Genomic DNA, 24,389 nt, shown 5'->3' with positions numbered 1-24,389 from the left:
TATAAAATCCGTATCGCGTTAATCATTTGACATGACGCTGCTCATCGCTGGAACGCATCGAACGCTACGCTTTGCTATTGCAAACTTTTTGGTGACGTTTTATTAATATGAGCAATATTAATACGAACATTAGTCATCTATTTAATAAAATATAAATGATACAATAGGAAGTTCTTTTACAAAATTTTTTTATCTATATACCATACACAGATTTATCTCTGAACTCGGATGAATTCATGATTTTTTTTACTATTCCTTCCTTCTAAAGAAAAAAAATTTTTTTGATAATCATTTTTAAGCTTGGTAGCTTGAAGAGAAGTTTATTATTTCAGCTTTTTATTTTCAATAAACATTTTCACAGACTATTTTTTGCATTTGGCAATTATTTTCTCTGTGTTCTCCCAGAAAGCCTATACGTGGCATTTTAATCGTCACCGAAAGGGTAAACCGCTTGGCATCTTAGCTTTGCAGCTCGCCACTACTTTTGGTAACGAGCGCGGTTAGTAAAAATGAGTCGTTCGTGCCTCCAGTTGAGGAGCATTCCTCACACACTGCCATACGTGGCACACAAGAGGCTCGTCACCATAGTTCACTCGCCGATTCATCATGTATACACGCCGATCCATGTATACTCGCCGGTCCGTTACGTATACTACGCTGGCTCGATGGTACCGATAAGGGTGCGAGCGCGCGTGCGGCCCAGCATCCTCTCAGCTGAGCTCAACAGGATACGCGATCTGCCGAGGCTGACCACCCGATCCTACCTTGAGGAGTTTCTAAATTCCCGAGACCACATAGTAAGTCCGGCAACTAATCTGATATCACGTATTCTCTCTCTCTCTCTCTCTCTCTCTCTCTCTCTCTCTCTCTCTCTCTCTCTCTCTCTCTCTCTCTCTTTCTCTGACTTTAAATTAGTCTAGTCTTCTCTCATGAGAACACACGGTAAGACTTTATATGTCAGTGCCATTGTTCGTGTGAAGATCATCGCCGTCATTTTGGCCGATCATCGATATATCATCATCTTTCATTTGCGTTGGACATCGTGGGCGGAATCGCGTTGTTGCAGATGTTTCCGTTTTTTTTTTTTTTTTTTTTTTTTTTTTATAATAGATTACGAATCGCAGCTGAAATTTTTGAATAAATAAATTTCTACTTTATTTTTTCACTCAATAAACAATCATATTTTAGATTCAAAATGTAAGAGAGTCGATATTGTCGTCAATCTGAAAAGTTTCGAGCCATCACGTGATTATATCAATACAATTAAATTCGATTCCTCATTCATATGTATATAATATCGTGTTAAAGAAACCGAAGCTAATATCATTATCAAGTATCTATCCTTAAAAATACATGATAAAAATGCGAAAAATGCTTGAAAAATGATTTGTGTTAGCTTAGGCTAGATCAAACTCTGAGTGCACGCGAGAGATTGATCGATTCGTTCACACAAGTAATGTTTCGCATATGTCTCTTCGCAGTTGTTCGACGATGAAACGAAGGACATTCGCGCAAAAGTGGATTCTCTTCTTCGACGTGTCCATGTGTTCGTGCCAAGGGCAATGGCAAGGTATCCGACGGAAGCAAAATGGTGTGCAACTAATTATGTTGATTGTATTAATCAAAGTCTAGCGTTAATAGAATCATTTGAGCCGATTTTTTGATCGCTAGAAAAAAAGCAAATATCCAACTTCCTATGCTAAATAAAATAATTGACACCCTGGCGTGAGAATAATCAAAATATTTCCGTAATTCGAAAATAGTACATTTAAAGAAGGAGTAAAACTCAGGAATATCCCTCTGATTTCCGACGATTTATTCTCCCCTCAAATATTGAAATAGCGCTTTCGTCGCTTTTTGTGATAAGATCAGTCAACGAGCTCCTTACGATTTCCAGCGACTTCCTGGAGGCGATCGTGCCGGAACGAATGCGCAGCCACGATTACGTCCGCCGATTACTGACCGGCCGCAAAAACGCGAAGAGGGAGCTGGACTACGTGAGCTGGTACGATGTGCCCGATCGGGGCAATTTCGGCACCCTGGCGTGTATCAAGTACGTCGCCGGCACACCGCAATTCGTCAGGAAGCCATACTTCAAGGTTGCGGACCTTCGGCCGGCTGACATCCGCAACGACGTCAACTTCCTCAGCTACTACAGCAAGAACCGTCAGGCGGCCGCGACTGCCTGTGAGTAATCCGTCACGCTGACGAGGACGACGATGACGACGACAAGACAACGACGAAGACGGGGGACCGTCGTGTCGCGACTCAGCATTTCAGCCTCAAAGAGATTATTCTTTGAGAACGAAACGCTATTCGGGAACGGTCCCGTCTTGACGATATTACACACACGATGATCCCTACACGAAGCACGTAGTTAGAGGCACCAGATCGACGAGAGCGAAGCGAAGAATTTCTAAAAAGCATCTCATACGATAATTTCAATTTTTATTTATAATCGTGACTTTTTTTCATCGAAAATTTTATATTTAATTTTTTAATGACACATCAAAATTCATAACGAAATGTAATTCTGAAATGATATCTTGTAATTATATCTTAATAAAGCATAAATCCATTTTGACATTTTCGGAGGAAAATCGGAATAATTATTTTTGCAGAATTTCATATTACTTCCAGAGGGATGTTATAATCAAAGAAGCAAAAGCTCCATGAAATAACAGCTACGCTCCGTTCTCGCGGTCTGAAACATGATTTTTGAATAGATTTGAGAAAATAAAAAACGGCCCCACGACGCCGTTGTGTGCAACTCTCTTTTTGTCTACTTTTTTTTTTCTCGTTCCACCGCCCTCGCCCCCACCGCCCTCTCGTTTCTCTATTTTTTTTTTTTTTCATCCCTTTTCTTGGATTGGCTGGCACCTCTGGTTTACACTGTCTGAAAACTTTTGTTTGTGCTAGCGAGCACGTGTGTTTCTCTGGTATTTTTGTTGTTTTATTGTTGGTCACACAACAATTGATCTTTCTTTTTGTACGTCTTTTTTTGTCGTGGCTGCATTACTTGTTCGATAGTATTGTGTCTAATCGTACAACAGCAACAACGTACACTTACCCCATACGTATCCCGCATCCGTTTTTGATAACCACCACGTCATGCGATATTCGATATCGTGACACAATCGGTTTTTTATTATTACTATTATTGTTATTATAATTCTAAAAAAAAAAGACATACGATTGAATTGATCTTCGATAAGAGTATTATAAATATTAATTTCTATTTCTATTTGCTGAATATTCTCTTTTTCCACGCAAACTCTGACAAAATATAAAAAAAAAATATAAATGAACTGTAATATTTTCATATTTGGTGTAAAATTTTATTGGAAAAAGAAATATAATTTTGTTTCTGTTTATTTATAAAAATCTAATCGTATCTAATTACATACGCTCTTTTTTGGAACGATCGATTCAATCATCGGCTATATCGATCAGATCCATCGATCCATCGATTTGGCGGCGGTTCGCATCTTTTTTACGAACCAACTTGTCGCCATTTTTTATTGCGGTAATCGGAAAACACAGCGGAAAAACGATACCATAGTGACCATAAAGAAAAGTCATGAGCCAAATCAAAAGAAACGAAGGAACGAGAGAGAGCAAGACATTTACACGACGGCGAACTCCAGGCGGAACACCAGGCGACTGGGATCACGCGCCAAAAGCAGAATTTTGCGGCGCTCGCGGATAAGAGCAAAAATGGCAGAGAGAGGAAGCAGTGCGGCTTTTTTGAACGTTTCAGGCAAGGGTTGGAGAGAGAAGGTGCCAGAGCTGTACGAGAAGCCGAGCAAGAAGAACGAAGAGGCGGAAGAGGCGGAGGAGATGGAGGCCGCCGCCGAGGAATGACTTTGAGACTTCGTCGATCGTCATCATACGAACTGTGGCTGATACCGTCCACTTTTGCGTTCCGGAAGTGGCGCGAAAAGATATTACGATAAGCATCGTGCGACACGTGGAAGCTGCAGGATTGCAAACCGAAAGCTAATTCTTTATCTCCTTTTCATGACAAGAAAAATTTTCATCACAAGAAAAATTTTTTTTTTTTCAATTTTTTTTTAGGCGAGTCTTACATCAGATTGAGATTTGAGTTATTAAAATATATAAAAATGGAAATTATATAGATAACATATAGCGCTCGACCATTCGTATTGAGAACGGTTTCTAAATTAGCGAAAGAATCTGTAGAAAAGTATAGAATAGAAAATTTTGTCCGAGAACGAAACTTATATGAATAGGAATACGATCTCATGTAGGTCATGTAGATTATTGAATTGAATTGTATAAATTTTCATTTTAAGAATAAAATTTCATTCTATAAAATAAAATTATTGCAAGAACTGTACAAAAGTACGCTAAATTTTCCGCCACAGATGAAATAATTCTATTCAAATTTAATATCAATCAGCATTTCATTTTCGTTCTTAATTTTATTACGGCTATTGTGAGAGACAGAAAGAGAATTTGCACAGTTCAGTTTTAAAATTTTATCTCTTTCGGTGTTTTAAATACAGTTTTATATTCGGTTCGCAAGCCTGGCAAAAATCCTCTTCGAACGGAATTATTTTACTGCGCGCGGCTAACGGGGATAGTCATGATCGAAAAAATCTAATATCCGTCTCTACTTTTTTTATTTTTCCTTTCTTCTATTCCGGTCGTGCGCTCGTCGACCGCTTCATTAAAGTCCAATGTGCCGATATTCGCAATAATCATAGAACGTGCTGTATTTTCCGAACATTCTTCATTCGATTTTTACTCGATGGACTCTAATGAAATTGCGACGGGCATGTAAAATTGTCGTGACCACCGAAACAATCGCACTCGACCGATTGCGACCTACGGATACAAATAACGAGAGTGCGAAAAAGAGACAGGAAAAAATGGAACCGATTAAATTGATGCAATAAAAAATACCGCGTGTTCATTAAAAAAAAAGAAAAAAAAACACAGATAAAAATGTAGACACTAATACGACGTTGCACATATTGCATCGTGATGTTCGTTACTGTTTCGATTTTGTAAATCCCGTTTTGTTCGTGCTTGTGAGACAGCAAAAAAAGAAAAACGTATGAATAAAATAATAATATCTGATGGAAGCGAGAGTCCCCAAGTCAATTACTTTACCTTGCACAAGAGAGAATAATGGAAACGTAGACGAGCTACGTAACGAATAAATGCACTGTTTTCGAGGTAAGCTTCTTCGTGTGCTTCGTAGTTTAACCAACGACGTCTCATTTTGCCTCTGAAATCCACTGTTTCTGGAATCAATTAAGATTAACGCTCCTGAAAGAAAATTAATTATTCTAAATTGATTCGGTACTTTAAGAGAATATTTTCGTAAAAAATAAATTTCTTTAAACATGGAAGTATCCGAATTCTAATGGAGGCTATTTTAATTAAAATACATTTAATGTTAATTTGATCTGATTTGATTTTTTATTTGATTTGATTTTTAAGCTTCTTTTTTTCGAACATACAATTTGATGAATATAATTTAATGATATAAATTTATATTAGAGATATATATATATATATACCGAAAAAGATTGAAACATAGAAAATTACTTAACTATATAATCTGACTGTGAAATTGGATCGTAAGTATCTGGTTTCAGAGACAAAAATCCGACAAATCTATCGCTAGATATGACCGAGTGTGATCTCTAATTGGACGTCACGTTAATCGAATCGTGACGATCAGTAAATCATCTTCATAAGAAAAAACGAGGATTGTGATCTCTCATTAATTGCCGACTCATTGGTAAGACATCGATGTATGCGATAATCTTGCGTCATCAAAAATGAGCTCAATGATTCATTCTTAATCTTCAGATCATTCGTTAATGGCTAATATTAAATTTCTTTCTCTTTTTATTCATTTGTCGCATATCGCCGTATGTGTATATAAAACCATGTACATTTTTCCTACATGAGCTGTAATTAATTAATGAGCTTGCCCCATCAACTGCACTTCATATTGATGTTGTATGTAATCATTGTAATCGCTTTCTAATATCACGTTCTTTTGCGAAGCCTTTATCGCTTCCTTGGATTTATTGGCGTGCGCTTCAAAAGAATCCTTTATCGCTAATCGATCCTTTATGTTTCATGTACCCCACAGCCTCCGGTCAACCAATGACAGAACGAGAGATGCGAAAGGGTCAGTAGGCACACACGAAGTAATCCTTTTTGCAATAATAAAAGAATACAGTGCAGTAGAACTTTGACATTAGCGGACAGTTGCAATCGTGGGGACATTTTTTACAGAAGAATAAACTTCATGTCATATGAGGGAAAGAGAATCACATAAATGTTATAATAATCACAATTCATGCATTAAAACTTAGTATAACATAAAAATATTCATATTCAAGTTTTAATTCTCATTATGTTTTTCCATTTGAGTAACGTTCTACTGTAATTTTTCCATTTGAGTAACCTTCCTCTTTGTCTTTTACATCTAACGTCTTCTCACAATTTCTAGTACGCGCATTAGGCGGCGATTCAACGGCTCGAGAAAAAAAAAGTAAGTCTCCATATAAAATGGAAGAATTCACATAAATACCCTTGTGTCACTTGTCCGTTCATGTCCATCCTGTACACGTCCATAGCTTCCGCTCCGGAATCGGAAGAAAAAGAGAAGAAAGCGAAGAAGAAGCCGGAGAGAGAGCCGGAACCGGAGCCCGAGCCGGTAAGAGAACCTGAACCGGTGCCCGAACCGGTACCCGAACCTGCGAAAGAACCGGAACCGGTTACGGAACCTGCAAAACCGTCAAAGCCGGCGAAGGGGACGAAAGCTGCGAGATCGGCAAAATCTGCGAAAATGGCCGAACCGAAGGCGGAACCTGCACCGGAACCAGAACCCGTAAAAGAGCCAGAGCCTGAGCCGGTGCCGGAACCAGAACCGATAAAAGAACCGGAGCCTGTTTCAGAGCCGGAACCGATAGCAGAATCAGAGCCGGAAGCACCGGTTGCAGAGGAGGCGCAACCGACCGAAAGTGCGGAGGCCGTAAGTGACGAAGCTAAGGAGGAAGAGCAAGAAAAGGGTATGTTGATATCTCGATCGATACTGCGGGCCGGAAGTATTTCATTTCGGCGGCCGGAAACGAGCCTGTCACGCGAATGGCGAACACTTTTTGGTATCGGTTGGGGTAGGCGGAGGATCGATCGTTGGCTTGTGTCGTTGTTAACAGCATCTCTCCTATCGATCGCACGAGGATGAATGTGTCTAGTCTAGATAGTGTCTAGTCCAGTGTCTCTCTCTCGCTCGTTTTCGTGATAAATGTCTTCCTCGTAAAAATGGCGTCGAGATTACCTCGCGAAATACCTCGTGTTTTTGTGACCTTCCTAAAATTATTTTACGTAAGATAACGTCTCGATATTACATAAGTAAATTTAGTTGCGGTGGAAATAAACGTCTGCCTTCACGACGCATTTCTAGCAGACTTTTTAATTAATTCTAATAAGGAAATTCTATTTAAGGACTTGAATTTATGGCATTAATTTAAATTCATATTAAATCAAGACTAGAGTATTAATATAAATATTAATATTAACAGTATCTGAGTATAATTATCCAAGTTTTTAATTAATAAAATGATTAAATTTAAACATTTTAATTTTTTATTCAATACTTGGATATTCGTCGAAAGTTACTTTTAATTCTATGTTAAGAAACTACAATCGATAAATGTAGAGTGAATAAGATGTCGGTGTCACTTGGGCATGCGTCGTGAATTTTCAATTATCGAGATTCTAATTGAATTATGTTGCAGTGAAGCAAGATAGAGAAGATGCCATAAAGAGGGCCGAGGCGTATCTTGCCAAAGCGGCTCGGGAAGCGCAGTAAGTGATTTTAACGGCAATACGTGCCAATAGAATACGCCACGAATAAACTAATCACGCAAAATCATTCGATATATGAACATGATTCGTTTTGCATAATATATTAAATTCAGATAATTTGCTACAAATAAATAATTTGCTACGATTCGCGACATTAATCGACTTGCCACACAGTAAAAAACATTTTGTATTTGTGTTAAAATCGATCCTTGTTAAAATTTTTGTGTTAAATAACCTACATATTTATATGTAAATTTAACACATGTCTACTATGTTAACTGACCTTAACAAATATAAAATGTAAAATTATTAAAATGATTTAAGAAATGTGTTAAAATAACACAATTCGTACATATTTATTCAATATGTTAAAATTTACACACAAAAAATGGTTGGTTTTGCTCTATAACAGGAGTGGGGATGACTTATTATTATTCTTTGTGTGGTTTCGGCACAGTCTTGAATTTTGACGCGTCTCGACATGTTATTTTATCATAAAAATTATGTTAATTGTAATATACAATTAACTTCAAATTAAGATCAAGAGTATATTTCTTTTTTGTTGAAATATTAACATAGTGTCGATGTTACTATTTAACACATCCATATTATGTTAAATTAACACAAAATTTTGAGTGGACCGTTTGGGACATGTGATTTATGTTAAATTCAACACATTTTTTCCAACAGTGCAGATTCCTGACTTTCATACATAAAACATCACTTGATTCGAAAGCACACTCGATAATCAATCATTATAATATAAAATAATAATCATAATTATAAAATAATAAATATAAAATAATAATTAAAAAATAATAAAATAATAAAATTATTTCATACATTGTGCAATAATATCAATTGTTTTATAATTGAAAATTGATAGTAATATTAGTATGACGATAATTCTAAACGCAACAAGAAAATTTTATAAATTTTTAACAATAAATTTTCCACGAATCGCACGTGGAAAATATTCGCATTCACGTGGCTTATCGTTTTATCTTGCGAGATATGCGAGAAACGCTCATCGAAAAATCTGGAATGTCGGTTTCATTAAAAAAACTTGATAGATAGCTTTTTCTACATGCGGGTTTTCCTAATTACTAGTTCTCTGAATATTATAATTCGTGGTTTTGTTATATATTATTTTCGTATCTCATATAAAGTTCATATCAAAGCTTCGTCGCGCATCGCGTGAATTTAAGATGGAAAATTCAAATGTTCATGATGGATCAGGAATAAAATTGTGGATTTAAGGCTTATAAATTAACATTTTTTTATGCAAAATTTATACAAAAGGTTTATATAAATTGATCCTTAACAACAGATACCAAAGTGGATATAAAAGCATTTCTAATTTCGCTTTACCATTTTCAATTCATTTAGATTTCAAAGTTTTATAAAACTCTTTGTAAACAGTTTTTATTTCTGTTTACGTTCTATTTCGACGCTCTCGCCTGCTTGTCGCATCCAAGCAATTTCACCAATTGCACATAACTTTGTTTCAAAGATCGGACGAGGAGAGGCAGAAGGCTGCGGAGGAGGAACGGCTGCAGCTCGAGATGGAAGAAAAGAAAGCGTGGGAGGCACTGCAACTTGCGCAGGAACGGAAAGCTGAGCTTTCTCACATACTGGAAATCGAGCAGCAGGAAGCCGAAAGGAAGGCGGAAGAGGCAAAACTACAAGCTGAACGTGAGGAAATAGAGAAAATAGAAGAGAAAGAAAGGTAAGCTCGTTACTTAGAAAAAAATTCTCCCGTAATGATTCAAATAAATCGCTTTTGACTAAAAAACGCTTCGATATACAAAGCAAATTTTTAAATAACTGTCAATTAAGTATAATTAAAAAACGAAAAAACTAAATATAATATTTATAATCAATAAATAATAATTAATATGTAAAAATTAAAATTATACAGTTTTCAGATAAAATTATTACAGAATAAAAAAATTTTAAAAAACATCCACATAAGTATTAATATAATTTATGAATAAAAATAAATAATATTAATATTGCTTTATATTTATTAGGGAATTAATATTTATATCGCATTTTTAGATTGCGTTTTTTGCACATTGCCAATATCTAAATCATTCATTTTCTGTTGATTGTGACAGATTAATTAACCAGGCAAAGCTCGACGCTCTTGTACAGGAGCAAGAACGACTGATAGTTGAGGAACAACTTGAAGAGATTCAAAATCGAAAGCAGGAACAGGAAGAGGCAGATGTCGCACAGCTTGCAGCTAATGAAAATAAAGACGTCAGTTCCGCCGAGGATCCGGCGGATCTTAGCGAAATAACCGATCAGGAAAAGGAAGAGAAACCTTGCGATGTTACCACGGATGACGAAACACGAGTATGGAATTAGATAGTAGAAAATGTTCTCTTCGTATACTTAATAATTTTATGTTCAAATGTTTTATCGAATTTCCACTGAGAAAGGATCTTCGGTCTGGACTCGTTTAAGAGCCAATAGAGTCGAAGAGAGACTTCTCTATACCGCTGAACGAATTGAATCACAAGGAATTCGCCTTTCAGGTTGAAGAAGAGAATGTTCACGAAGAGGAGCAATTGGAAACGACCGAAGCTCCGTTCGTCGAGGAGCCACAAGGAGCCGAAAGCAAGCCACAAACGGGGCTGACGGCGGCTGAAGATGGACCGCAGATCGAGGAGGTTACTTCCGGCGAGGAATTTGAATGGGGTGATCAAGACTGGTAATCAAGTCGGTCTGACCGTCGGTTCGGACCGTTTCGCGGCATCGATGGACCAGGTTCCTTCATCGTCATCGTTAACGCTAGGATTTAATGCTGATCTTCGTCTATCATCTTGTCCGCGAAATGTCATTTAGTCAGTTATCATCACGGATGATCAGTGAGACGTCGATCGGTGACACGACGAGGAAATTTGAATTTTCTTTTCATTAATCCAATTTCCCTATTTATTTATTTATTTATTTATTTAAGTTAAAATGCACACTTCGTGTTTCAGTATCACGTCATTTTCCATCAGCGCACATTTCCATCACGCAGTCAATTTCACGCGTCACATTGTATATTGTATCCGTATATTAGCGCAGCAAACTCGCGCGGATCGATGCAAGTTAAAAAACTGTGGAATTTCGGATAGCTATATCTTCCCGCTAGCTAATCTAAGAAAAACCGATTGGAGATCTCCGCCCGCGATCTCCCGCGATCCGCGCGTATTTATTTCATTATTGACCGCGCGCACCCCTTTCACATTATATCCCATGCTGAGAGAGCGGCAACCCGTAGATCGAGTCCAACCCGAGTATCGATTTCCGTTGGTCTGCCGGTAGTGGTGATTCGTTTATAGTCTCGGATAGTAATCGGGTAGAAATATCGCGACATATTTTAGCCGTTCATTCGACAGTCGTGCAGTCGAGCTGGCTTCGTCGTTGTCGTCGTCGTCTATTTTTACAGTAACAGCAACTTCGAGTTTCAAGCCATGAAATTGGTTTGACTACGATTGTCCGAGCGATCGATCGGATGAGGGACGAAGATTCCGGAAATAATCGCGAGCACGATTTGAGAATTAGCGGCCATCTCACGACGACACATCGCTCGGAAAGTGGCAGTCTTTTAGCACTCTATTTATGTTAGTATTATTTATTATTAAAAAAAAAGATGCTATATATATATATATATTATAAGAGTGTGGTAATAATAAGGATCCAATTATAAGGAGTCTCTTTTCACCTTGAAAACGAAGAGAGAGTGGAAAAGCTCGTCTTTTCCATAAGAAGCGTCACGAAAAGAAAAAAAAATTGCAAAGCAGCTCGCTAAATGAAAATGAAACGGTCATTAGTACAATTTTTTAAGTATTTAAATCCGACGTACAAATTTGTAATGTTTTATAAAATTTCATTGCGGCTGGCGTAATAAAGCAAAATTGATACAAATATTTATGGTATGCAAAACATGCTTATTATTATCTTTCTTTTCGCTACGATGCAAGATTAAAATTAAACGTAAAGAAATTTGCAGTCTGTGAGGTAATCAACATTGTGTGCTGTACATGAATAAAACAGGAAGGTACTTAAACAAAGTATTTAATGAATAACAAATTTATATCCATATTCTATATTTATATGTTCCTGTATTTAATGCGCATTGAAATTCAACGTAGCACGCAATGTATATTCACGCAACACCTATTTTCTTTGATGATTCGAGATAATAAATGTTATAAACGTTAATATTAAGCTATATATTTATTTTATCCCACATCGCATATTTAATATAAAGAAATATATCATAAAAAAATAAAACTTTAATACTCTATCAACGTGATTTATTTTAATGATTTTAATAATCGTTTATCGATTATTTCCAAAGGGAGATGTAGGTAGATTTGCCATTATAATTTGCGACTATAATTCGAAATTAGTAGACATTTAGCAAGAGACAACATTTCTAAAGTAGCAAAAAGATCTCTTCTCGGATATACGCCGATTCATCCAAGTTAATATCCTCCTGAGACATCTCGCAATCATTCACCCGACAAATCTCCGCCATCGACCCGGGGCATCTCGCGAGGAAAAGACACGCTCGGAAGTAGTAAATCCCGGCTCGTAAACCTATCGTCGTGTCAGACGCGTCGCATTTTCGCGGCGTATATTTCCTGCGGTGTAAACACGCTTTGGTCGCGCTGGTCGGGGAGCGATCAACTGAAGTGGGCCGAACCGCGCTTGACTCAAAGGGAGAGCCCCGAACGACGGGCGCGGCTTCAAAGCAAAAACGAGGTTGGATATGTGTGCCAATGCGCCTGTCCAACGTTAAGCCCAAACATCGAACGCCGTGGCGTCTACGCTGTCATCGCGCAAAACCGCACCGGTAATATTGCGGTTCTTACGTGTCGACCGATTCTGCGTGTGCGTGCGTGCGTGCGTGCGTGCGTGCGTGCGTGCGTGCGTGCGTGCGTGCGTGCGTGCGTGCGTGCGTGCGTGCGTGCGTGCGTGCGCGCGCGCGCGCGCGCGCGCGCGCGTGCGATCAAGCGAGGCAAAACGCGCCGCTGGAATGAAATTATTTATAATCGAGACGCTTCCATCGCGGGCTTAATCAATCTCGGTGCGCGCAAAAAGCTTCCTCCCCCTCCCGCTAAATTAACAGACTCTAAAACCAGCGTTGCCGTCAACCGGCAAATCGCCCGGGGCTTTTTGCGAACCGCGATCTCTCGCGCGAAAGAGATGGTCGGTGATATTATATATATATACGTTAAGTCGTCGATTGTACGATGCACTTCGACTTTTGGAAGATTAACCGCTTCGCGGTTTCCTACGGTTCATATTAAATATCGAGAGTCATGTTAATTTTCTTAAAATTTTCTTCCTTATTTTTCATAATAATAATAATAACGAGCACCTCGTGGACTTTTTATTAATTTTTATTAATTTCTTTCGGCGATAGGAATATCCCTGCGACGCCGCAGATGCAAGTCTTCCCGTGTCGAAATACAGACGCACCAACTGATTTCTCGGCAAATAATTCGAAACACTAAGCTAACTTAATTCCTTGCGGAGTTAATAACTCGGCGGTCGCACCCTAAAGAGTCATTCAGCTCGTCAAACAGCAATAAGATGAATTCCGTTGTCATGCTAATCCTTCAACGCAATTAATTAGAATCGTAGCTTTCGAGCGACGATCTCTTTTTGTATCTCTTTTTGTATTTGTACAACAATCTTGATGTCTTGAAGATAAGTCAAGTCGTTAAGTCAAACTCATTTAATCTGGATGAAAGTTGATGGGTGTACAGAACGAAATCCAAGCCATGAATCACATTCACTCTTTCAACATATCATATTATATCCCAAAACGGTAAAAAGTGATATCACCACAAATTATTACATATAATATTTACATTCTGCTATACTACTTTTTCTTCGTGCACCCATCTCTATTACTAATAAGTCTAGAAGACGTCAAATTATGATGGGACCAAATTACAACTATTTTCTTGAAGCCGTTTACCGTGCCCTTCGTAACGTATCGGCAAGGATTTGTGCAACTTTGACGGAATCGATAACGCGAAGAACAATGACATGCGACAACGACGACGACGAGGACGACGACGACGACGATAGGATCGTGCGAGTTGCGTCATTACCCCAACATCGAACGTGCGGTATTTCCTTTCGAAGTCAAGGAGAAAAGGAGGGTAGAAAGACGTGGGCGGGAAAACCGCCGGCTGTCATAATCGCGCGATTCACGAGTCTATGTGCAGTTTGCCGGCATGAAAACGAGCGATTTTCTTCCTCCCGTCGAGGAAAACACGACGTTTGCCATCAACAATTGTCGTGTTTTGCGATCGCGATGACGGCCAAGGGTAATGATGGCAACCTCCTATCCGCGACGATTTATACGTGACGGAGGAATCCTTGCCGATTATGTCTGGGTTCCTGCGATAAAAAATCGCCGAAAAGAGACTCCGTAAGACCGGGCAAGCAGTCGATATCTCAGCCGGAAATTTGCTCTGATTTATGTAAGCCGAGCTCTTCTGCATTATTACGTCTTGTGGTAGACGATCTTATTTAAGCTTCGCTTGACGCGTGTTTTTGCGCTTCGATTTTACAGTTCCAACAAGCGCATTAATATTCAATTCTATTAAAAATATTATTTCTTATTACGCAAAAAAAAATGACATCGATTAAATTATTAATCTATTTTAAATTAATAATTTTTTCAAATTGTAAATACTTGAATGTGATGTGTCTATGACTTTCTTTAATCTTCAAATATATACAACTAAAAAGAAGTTTTCATAAATTATATCTAAAAATAAATCTAATTTTCTTTAAGTTGAAGAAATTTTAATTTATAAACTATATTTATGTAACATTTATATTACATTTTTTTATTTAAACTAATTTTATTTTGTTTAAGTAGTATGCTTTGAAGATATATTTTTGCTAACTATATTTAACTGATGTATGTTTAAATTTCATATAAATATAAATAATTTTATATTATTAAGATTAATTTTTCGTACTTACGTGACTGTAAGATAAATGTCATGTCCCCCTAACAAAAAGTCTAATGCGCTGGATGAAAAGAAGAAAGAGGAGACAGCTATATGTCATCGTCAAACGAATAATCGCCCTAAACGTCCGCGCCGCGAACGTCATAATTTTCGGAAGTGAGCTCCAAGATTAGCGGCTATTGACGTCACTCGTCGCGACAATAAAAAGAGAGAGAGACTGGCGCGAGTGCCGCAAGCATCATCGTGTAGATATCACTAACAACGAATCATCGCGATAGCGAACTGCGGACGTAAACTGTGCCAGCACACAGACCGTGTTGATCTAAAATCTACAATCTGAATTTTAGTAACAGATTGATGAATTCGGAACTAGTCCGTGATTCGTTGTCACTTGTCAGCATTTGTCTCTGAAAACGTTTGTCCAGATATCATTTCTTTTTTCGAACTCTTTTTGCAGATATTTTTTTTTATTGAAAAAAATCACATTATTAGATTTACATTTCTTAATCCCTGAAAACTATTTTTTATTGTTACAAAATATTCGCGTTCCAATATGATTTAATATAGTATCATACATAACTAATTAATTTAATTTCCATCTATGGTACGGCCAGCTTTCAGCGTGTCATAATAGAGTTCATTAATTAGATTTAGCAATGAAAGGACCCTAAAGCTTGGTTCGTAAAGTGACAAGGATATCTCGTCGTTCTATAGAACGATGATGATCCTACTTGTTAATCAGCGAAGTATTTACACAAGGATTGCACGGCGACCTGTTCATGTTTTTGAGGGAAAAAGTAAGAGAGATCGTCGATCTGCCGATTAGCATTTCGTTCTATTCCTTATTTCGTATGCTTATTACGTCAATACTCATTATCAGTTAATTCACAAAAAAGTTTGTCATAAGACAGTTCTCTGAATTTTTTGTCGAGAGTTAAAGACAGAATAAATACACAACAATTAAAAACTTCTTATGTGAAACGTTAAGTCGTACATAAATATTTTCTCTTAATGCTCGTGTCGAGTTTTCGAGTTAAAGTGAATACATCTGCTGCAGTCTTTTTTTTTTTATCTTCTTGAAATGATTTACTCACTCCTTCAGTTGATTTATTTGCAAGCTGTATTTTTTTTACGAGCTTACGTAATATTCACTTTGCACATCGGAATATCGTTTATCTATCTGGCTTCCAACAGATTTTTCAATATTTTTTTCTTCGACAGACGCCTATGATTTTCAATTCGAATGTATATTTTATTGAATGTATATTTTATTCCTTTGTGCGCTACCAATATAATTTCTCTTGCATCATAGTCATTGTTACATGCCAAAATCTCTTTCGGCGACGCTGTTTATAAACTCGTCTGGGCACTCGTCCGAACTTGAATGTTAAAAACTAATCTGTGTGTTCGTATTATATTTTTTTAATACGATCTTCGAGAGAATTCTCGTATCATTTTAGTGTTACTAAATTAGAAACGCTGCAAGCCAATTAAAATTTCGAAATCCCGCTTTTCCGTCGAGTACGGATACTCGCTATTTCCGTTATGTCAAACACGCGTATATCTTTTTCTTAACGAGTTGTCATTTCTAGATCTCTCGATTCTCCCGTGTCGTATCTGCTGCAAGTTAAAGACGTCTAGATCTGCAGAGACGACATCCTCGATGTCGCAGTCGAGCAAATTTAATGGGGGATGATCCGGGGATGACGAGAGACGCGAGTGTGGATAAGTCATAAAATTACTAATCCCGGAGTATGTGGGTCACGAATTTTTTGTAGTCGGTTATATCCGCGACTCGACACACGAGGGTCTCCCCCGTGTCGCGGAGAGAGGAAAAAAAGACTTGAACCTTGAGAGTAGGAATATATCTATATATTCTCACGGAATAATCTCTTCACCGGGGGATATCCCCGGTGCGGATTGCGCACGTGGGCGCACACGTGTCCGTTGGCAGCGCGGCGCCGCGGATCCGCGGTTTATTACGGTGCCACGATGCGTCGATTATCGAAAATAGCAATGGCGAGCGAGCTATGACTTCGCCGGAGACGGAAGATGGGGACGATGCCGCTCGTTCGAGTTTCCGCGACGCCAAACGTCGAACGCCGTCGTCGTCGTCGTCGTCGTCGTCGTCGTCGTCGTCGTCGTCGTCGTCTGGCGCCGGTAAATTGCCGCGCGCCTATCTCCGTATGCATGCTCGGACAACGCACACGTGTATCTCGATATTTTTATTCACGCCACGATAAGGATGCGATTAAATTCTACAATTTATATTCCGCCAACATGACTGCGTCATCAAAACTTCTAATAGAACGAGATTAACGAGGTGAGACGGGGATAAATGGGAAAATAATTGGCAACGAGCGCACGTGCATAAATGATTGAGATACGAATCTCGTATTTTTGCTTTAATTCAAGATTGTCAGAATTATATTCTGAGATTTGGATCATGTAGTAACACGATAATATCATCCACATCTATGACGGGGTAATGATTGTAACGACAAGTCGTTACAATAATCTCGCTCGCTGTCGTTTCCAAATATTAATTTGGAGTTGTCAGCGTCACGAAAAGAACAAAATGTATATGGGATAATCATTAATCATGCAACATTTTCTGAATTAATGTTAAATCAAATTCTCAAGACATAGCTCGAAAACAATACAATATTCATTCAGATCAGAGATAAATTATTTCTACATGTATTCAAGACACTATCGATAACTGTTCGCCGCAAAATAAGTCAAGTTTTCATACGAGCCCCAAGCGAGTTTCATTCAACTTTCAAAGGAAGCGTGTTTTTATATCGCATTTGAAATTCTGAAACCAATTACAATTTCGCGCCCCTGATATATTATCCTGTCGCTTTAAGGGACAGCCAATAACCGACGCCGTTGGGTCTCCGGAAGGAGGAGGAATGGTCCTTTTTTCCGTCATCAATCCCATTGACGGCGCTACGCACTGTCGGGGTAAAAATTTATGCCGCGGGCGGGCGCAATTTTCCCGACGCGCCAAGAGGGTGCACGACGTGAATCCCTGTGAGCGATCCATTTGAAAATCGGATTAACGGCAGTAGTTACAAATTGTCATCCTTCCCAAATATCCTGCATTCGCCGAATCGTATGCGATTTACGTGTCTCTCGAAAAAGGTCAATAGGAACCGGCAATCTCCATGCATTCTATCCTCTTTATCCTGGTTTATCAAGGATAAGGGGGTTGTAACGAGAACTATATATACGAACGTCGATTTGCTCTAATTTTGGGTTGAACATTATGAGTAAAGACGAGATGTTGCAGAATAATCCTGAGGACTAGAGACGGGTTACAGGGTCTCCTACTATTTCTGCTTATTAAATTACCTGTCGTAATATGTAAATAAGATTATTCTCCGCTTATAATTATTCACACAGATTCCAAGTAAATCAGTTTTTAATAATATTCTTAAATATTTGATTTTTGAAGAAGAGATGTTTAGTATTATATTTAAGATATATATTTTTTTATGTCTAAATGAAAAATAATAAAGAAAAATAATAGTTAATAAAAGATCGGTGTATCTTCTTTGTCAATATATTGCTGCAAAAAATTCGGCGATAGGAGCACTTGATAATTTGTAATTCATATAAAATTTCTTTCATCATAGAGATTTTTTAATATCAAGTTATTGCAACTTTGATGTAATATTGAATTCTTTTAAAATCAGATTTTTATAGTTCGTGATTATTTACATAGTGGCATTTTTCTGTCGAAAAATTTTCAACGTGGCAATATATTGGAAAGGATGTAATTTTGATTTACAATGTAGTGTATTCACTGCACAGAACGCTTACAACAAGCGATTGTTACAACGTTGAAATTCTCGCAAAGTGGAATTCTTCTATGGAATTTCAATTACTCAAAGCGAGCTTAGCCGTCTTTATAAAATAAATAATTAACAAGAGTAAACAATTGACAAGATCGATCAATAACAGTAATGTTGAATGAGAAGTTCCAAGAAAGGAACATCTAATTATTATGTAATGTTCGAAGCAAATACATTATCCAATTAAATTTTTGCTATAAAAGTTCTAGATCCAGATTTAATATCGGGAACACAATTATCAAATCTAATTACCCAAACTATTAAAATTAAGTGCTTCATGGATTTACAACGTGTAAAACTATAAAAATCTTGATTTTTTTTGTCTTAAATCTCAGAAAAACTTTCCTAACGATTCCTAAATTCAAAGCTACACTTCTGTTGACGCTCATTTCGGACGCGATTGTTAAGACGACATTGTTCGACGACGAATCGGCATATCCTCTTCAAGCGACTCTTCAACCACCCTCGGTCGCTCGCGAATAATTTTACCCGTCGTACATCACGCGAGCTCGCTGTGGGATGTCTGCTAGATGATATTCACACCTGGCACGAGGATGACCAATGACGAAGGTGATAGTCAGTTTCGTCGTCATGGTGAATCAATGACGCTGTTTGTCGTTCGGAAGTACAGGTCGGGAAATCGACCGAGGAAATTGCATGCTGCATGCTCGTAAACGAAATACTCGCTGCGCGAGTAAATACGCGCGAGTAGGATTTTGCAAATGAAAGAGTTAAATAAATAGCGTGATAAATTCGTGACTCTAAAACCAAATATGATAGTATTTTTTTTTTACAAATATAGAAAAAAATGTAAAAAAAGCAACCGGATAGTCAATTGATGGGAAAAGCGCAGAGGTAAGTTACGCTTGACAAAAATTCTGATTTGCTTATAAACAATTTTTGAATCATCTCCATTTATTTATTCACTCATTAAATTTATAAAAAAGAAGCTGCTTATATATTGACTCCTCAACGTTGAAGTTATCTTTTTAGTTCATAGACCTCCTTTTTGGAGCCTCATTCTTTACACTGCCATCCCCTAACGTTTGCAACTGACGGAAGCAGATAATTCCGCCATATTCCGCATTGTTTATGTGCCTCGAAAAATAACCACCGAAGAAAGCCTTGCGATAACATAGGGGGTTAACAACATTGGATGACAGTTGGTGTGCTGACGTCAGTGAACTCAACGTGATGTTCGCGCCACTGTGCTATGACGTCATTGACCGGGGGGAGGGGGAGTTACACAGGGTGATTGCGGTGGTGGTAGTGGTAGCGAGGTGAACTTCGCAGAGGCGTAGGGGTGAGAGAAAGCGCCGATAAGAATTTTCGTCGGACAGAGTTTTCCTCTCCGGGAAATATTTCTTCCACGATGATCAAATAGACGGCGGCCGAGCCGAGTTATCTGTGACGCGGTTGTTTCTAGTCGTTGTTTTTGCGAAGTGTCTTTCAGAGAGAAGTCCTTCCCTTCGTCTTCTCGCTCGAAGAAAAAAAGCTGTCTGTTCGAAAGTTCGCCGAAGACGCTTTATGCTCTCTTCGCGACAAAAAAAGCAAACGAAGCGTCGCGCGCCGGCGAGAGACGGACGAAATAATTGAAGCTCCTTTCTAAGTTGGGACACACTTTATGCCCCTGCATCATTACTTTTATCATTTCGATGAAACCAAATAAGATTACTCTCTTTCCTCCCAGATTTCCTTCATATAGTTTATATTAGATATAAGCGATGAGAAATAACTGAATATCCGTTTTTAAATTTGACGAATCGTCTCTGGAGATAATTCATTTCTTTAGCATGTTTAATCGATACTAAGAGCTTCTAAATGCTATAATTATGTCGGTTAATAATTTCCCGATCGAATGTTTTATCCTTTTATTTTCAACGAATATTTCTACAAGCGTTCGCTTATAGCTCTAACAATTATGAATCATCAACTTTATAGTAATTTCCTTGAGAGAGCTCCCTAGCTCTCTGTTTTTTTTTTTTTCTCTATAGGAAAATAACGATCCGATTTTAGATAATCCATCCAGCTAAATCACATTCGCAATATCCATTTTCTCGCGTAAAAATGAAACACGATCGTGTACCCTCGACGTAATATCCTGTTATCCCCCTTTTAAAAGCTCCTCAAATTCATTCGATACAAATTTACTTCCTTCGAGCGAGCGAGCGATTTTAACGGGGAGCGGTAAAGTCGAGTTACAACTCTCCTGTAATAGCAACGCAAATCCGGGACGCCCGTTACGCTACTGCCCCGAGGCTGTCAAACACGTGTGCCACCACCAACCCTCCAACTCTCCGGGTCTCCGCCATTTTGATGGCGAGGAGAGTTTAGGTTGGGCGGTCTTCCTTCACGTCCTCTCCTCGCCCATGTAATCTCGCTTCGTGCCACCCCCGCCACCTGTCTCTCTCTCTCTCTCTCTCTCTCTCTCTCCTTCACCGCCACCCCGACCGATTCGCGTTATTTTACCGATTCCTCTTATCGGAGAGGCCAGTGGCGTAATCCCGAATAAAGGCCTCGCATAAAAGCGACGTGAAAACGCGACAGATCTTCCGCGCGATTGAGTGACGAATTCGGTGTAAAAAAAATCCCGCGAATCTCATCGCATTTTCTCGACTGCGTCTCACTCACGTCCTAAACCTTCAAACATTTCTGTTAAATGCCACGTTACACGCTCGAGGGCGCGAGATGAACGCTGATAACATAAATCTATTAGTTTAACTGCATCAATTGAGAATCGATCGGAGAACATCGCTAGACGATTTCAAAGACGTTTCCACGTCAAAATATATTATTCTCGTCGCATTCGAGATCTTCAATCGAAATATTATATAAAACCTAGATTTATACGTGAATAATATTTAAAATAATATGTTAATGTTAATATGTTAATGTATCACAAAATTATATACGTTAGTGTTTCCTTAATTTTACAAAACTTGTTTTATCTTGAAAAAAGATTGTGTAATTTATCAAACGTTTAATAGCAAAAATAAAAGTAACAAAAAAGAGAGTTCCAATTTCCACTAGAGAAAGATGGGCTAGATAAAATGGGCTATTTTACAGCTAGAAAAGAGGATGATAGTTTCTAGAACGATTTTTATGCCGTAACAAATGGCACCAAATAACCATTATTTTTTATAGGAGATAACACATTTTTTTATTATTTCCTGAACATTTTCTCCCGAGATTTATAGTGGTTCTTCTTTAAAGAAATCCGACTGCTTCGATGTAATGTTCACGAGCTTAAAATTTCTGGATGGGATCAATCCGGCGGCGCGTCATTGAATTATCTCACCGTTACGAAGAGATCGGCACATGTAAAGTGGAAAGCTTTTAAAGCGCGTTTGAAACGATCCCCAGTCGCGTTTTCATTGACTCGAGACAAGTTTATGAGTCGTTGCTTTACGACTTCCTCGACGCGTTTCGCGGGAACAATGGATGGTTAGTGAGAAAAGAAGCGAGTCGCGCCAACTTCCGGAATCGAGGAGCTCGCGACCGGCCGCTCGTAAATCGCCGCCGGATGTATTTACGCGCGAAGCTGCGCGGTTTTCGCTTACTATATTTTCATTCGATGTTAGAAACGTTTGCCCCGAGCGCGTCCTTCTCACGATCATGAATTCTCGGCGAATCTGGAGTCGATTTTTCTCCAACGGAAATTTATCTCTCTTGCTCTCTTGAAAGAATTAACAAATATATTCTAAACTGACTACAAGTAAGCTCAAATAAAATTCTGCAAAAGGAAGTCTCTCTCTCTCTCTCTCTCTCTCTCTCTCTCTCTCTCTCTCTCTCTCTCTCTCTCTCTCTCTCTCTCTCTCTCTCTCTCTGCACAATTAGACAAAAAATTTTTTCCACTCATTTTTTACAATCACATAATTTGGTAAAATTTTTCTTAATTTTTATTCTTTTTATTTTGCTGTCAACGTAAAAATTTCATCTCTGATGTCTATCCAAAATTAACGTGACACCGCAATTTTTGAGTCCCGATGGAAAGATTCCAGACGATTTGTTGGAATTTCGCCGGTTCGCTGGTACTTGACCGCATCGGCGACTATAAATAGTTGAAATAATCACGTGACTGCCGCATGCCGGCATGCACACGTGGATGTAAATAAATAGCATGTGTGTAAACGTGACGTCGCATTGCACCGTCGAATTGCAATCGATCGTACCGCGAAATTATCTGGCTGCATTTTAAGCTGTATTCAAACACCGCACCCCATGTCCGGCTCACACATTCAAACTGTTAATAATGCTCTCGTTATTCTCGCCGAATTGACGGGACTGTTATATCGCCTATATAAAGTTAATCCTGAAACCTGTATCTGAATCTTTCAATCATCGCGGTTTCGATCTGATAAAAAAGAAAATAGCGAATCAGACTCAGAGGTCTATTTTTCGAGATTAGCAAAGAAATTTTTTACAAAGCAAAGAAAGAATTATTTTAATATTTTTATTTTAATATCTCAATCTCGGATATTATATATATATATATTTAAATTTTTAAATAAAAAAATATATATATAAAATATCCGATATTGAAATATTAAAATAATTCTTTCGAATGCTTTGTAAAAAATTTCTTCGCTAGTCTCGAAAAAAAAATATATATATATATATATTTGTATTTAAAAATTTACAAGGAATAAATTAACGACGAAAAAAGTGAGAAACATGATTTTCGATTCTCTGACTTTATAACTGTCCCTCTCTCTCTCTCTCTCTCTCTCTCTCTCTCTCTCTCTCTCTCTCTCTCTCTCTCTCTCTCTCTCTCTCACATTCCTCCTTCGCTTGCCACTCGCAACGCAAGTGATCGTTTGAGAACTGACCGAACAATAGTCTGCAATGGCCCCGGCAATAAGATACCCCGTGTTCATCGTGACGCATTGCAGTGAATCAGAAGCAAGACACGTCATTCACCGGCGTTCGAGCTGGCTCGATTCGCGTCATCGCCGCGGGATACCGGGTGGCCGCGTTTCAGCACACCGGCCGATCGACCACGTCAATGATTTTAGGTACACGTCAATCGGACTCGCGATAATGATCGCGAATTGCGTCACGAGAGAGAGCCGTTTGAAATTTACACTCCGGAGATTGCAATATAATCGTAATAACGAGATGAGAGACGCGGCTGGCGCGAGGCGCGAGACGATATCGTTTCCCGCCACGAAAAACCGGAGCGATCTCTCCTCCGCGGAAATATCGCCGCGAAGATAATTCCAATTGATGGGAAGAGCGCTTTGACAACTTCCACTTCGAGAATGCAAATATAGATCGGAAAACTCTATTATCCCGGCCAAGTTTAGGACTTTAATGGAATCTTAATTTCGCAACGTATTTTTATTGCTAAATGTCAAAGTCGTAAGTCGCCAGAAATTATACGTCCGATTAAAATTTGCCGGAGGAAAACTCCGTTTTCTAACTTCTCGGCAAATACGATCGGCTTTATATAAATAAAGCCGCCATTAATGTAGAATGTTGATCTCGATGCGGGGAATAAAAATAGCGTAGAAAGGCATGTCTGCGAAACCGTAATGGGAAGACAATCTCCCTCGCCGCATCTCGCCGCGTTCGCCGCACCGCAAATATACCGCCGCAGCAGCGTATCTTTACAACGTGGAATTTACGCGGTTCAGACGGCTGCGCGATATTAACGTGTTTAAAACAG

The 24,389-nt window shown here is 38.5% G+C and overlaps 1 protein-coding gene across 6 annotated transcripts in view; it reads left to right on the top strand.

Moving 5' to 3' along the window:
• The window catches only part of LOC105432029 (uncharacterized), a 28,269-nt gene extending 16,188 nt beyond the window's left edge, over positions 1-12,081 (top strand). For 2 of the 6 annotated variants that reach the window (XM_089071210.1, XM_089071213.1), the window contains 10 exons: positions 531-797; positions 1,482-1,591; positions 1,898-2,187; positions 6,137-6,175; positions 6,500-6,541; positions 6,627-7,061; positions 7,791-7,860; positions 9,374-9,589; positions 9,981-10,221; positions 10,404-12,081. In XM_089071210.1, the coding sequence (XP_088927336.1) occupies positions 531-797; positions 1,482-1,591; positions 1,898-2,187; positions 6,137-6,175; positions 6,500-6,541; positions 6,627-7,061; positions 7,791-7,860; positions 9,374-9,589; positions 9,981-10,221; positions 10,404-10,583 (1,890 nt within the window). In that variant the 3' untranslated portion in view covers positions 10,584-12,081. The remainder of the gene's footprint in view (positions 1-530; positions 798-1,481; positions 1,592-1,897; positions 2,188-6,136; positions 6,176-6,499; positions 6,542-6,626; positions 7,062-7,790; positions 7,861-9,373; positions 9,590-9,980; positions 10,222-10,403) is intronic. The other 4 variants (XM_089071209.1, XM_089071215.1, XM_089071214.1 and 1 more) reach the window with 4 other exon arrangements.
• Positions 12,082-24,389: the final 12,308 nt, after the last annotated feature.

Source organism: Pogonomyrmex barbatus, unplaced genomic scaffold, assembly GCF_055798465.1.
Source record: "Pogonomyrmex barbatus isolate J1 unplaced genomic scaffold, ASM5579846v1 scaffold11, whole genome shotgun sequence".
NCBI lineage: Eukaryota > Metazoa > Arthropoda > Insecta > Hymenoptera > Formicidae > Pogonomyrmex > Pogonomyrmex barbatus.
The sequence above is the reverse complement of the archived record's forward strand: the minus strand, read 5'-3'. Positions and strand labels throughout refer to the sequence as shown.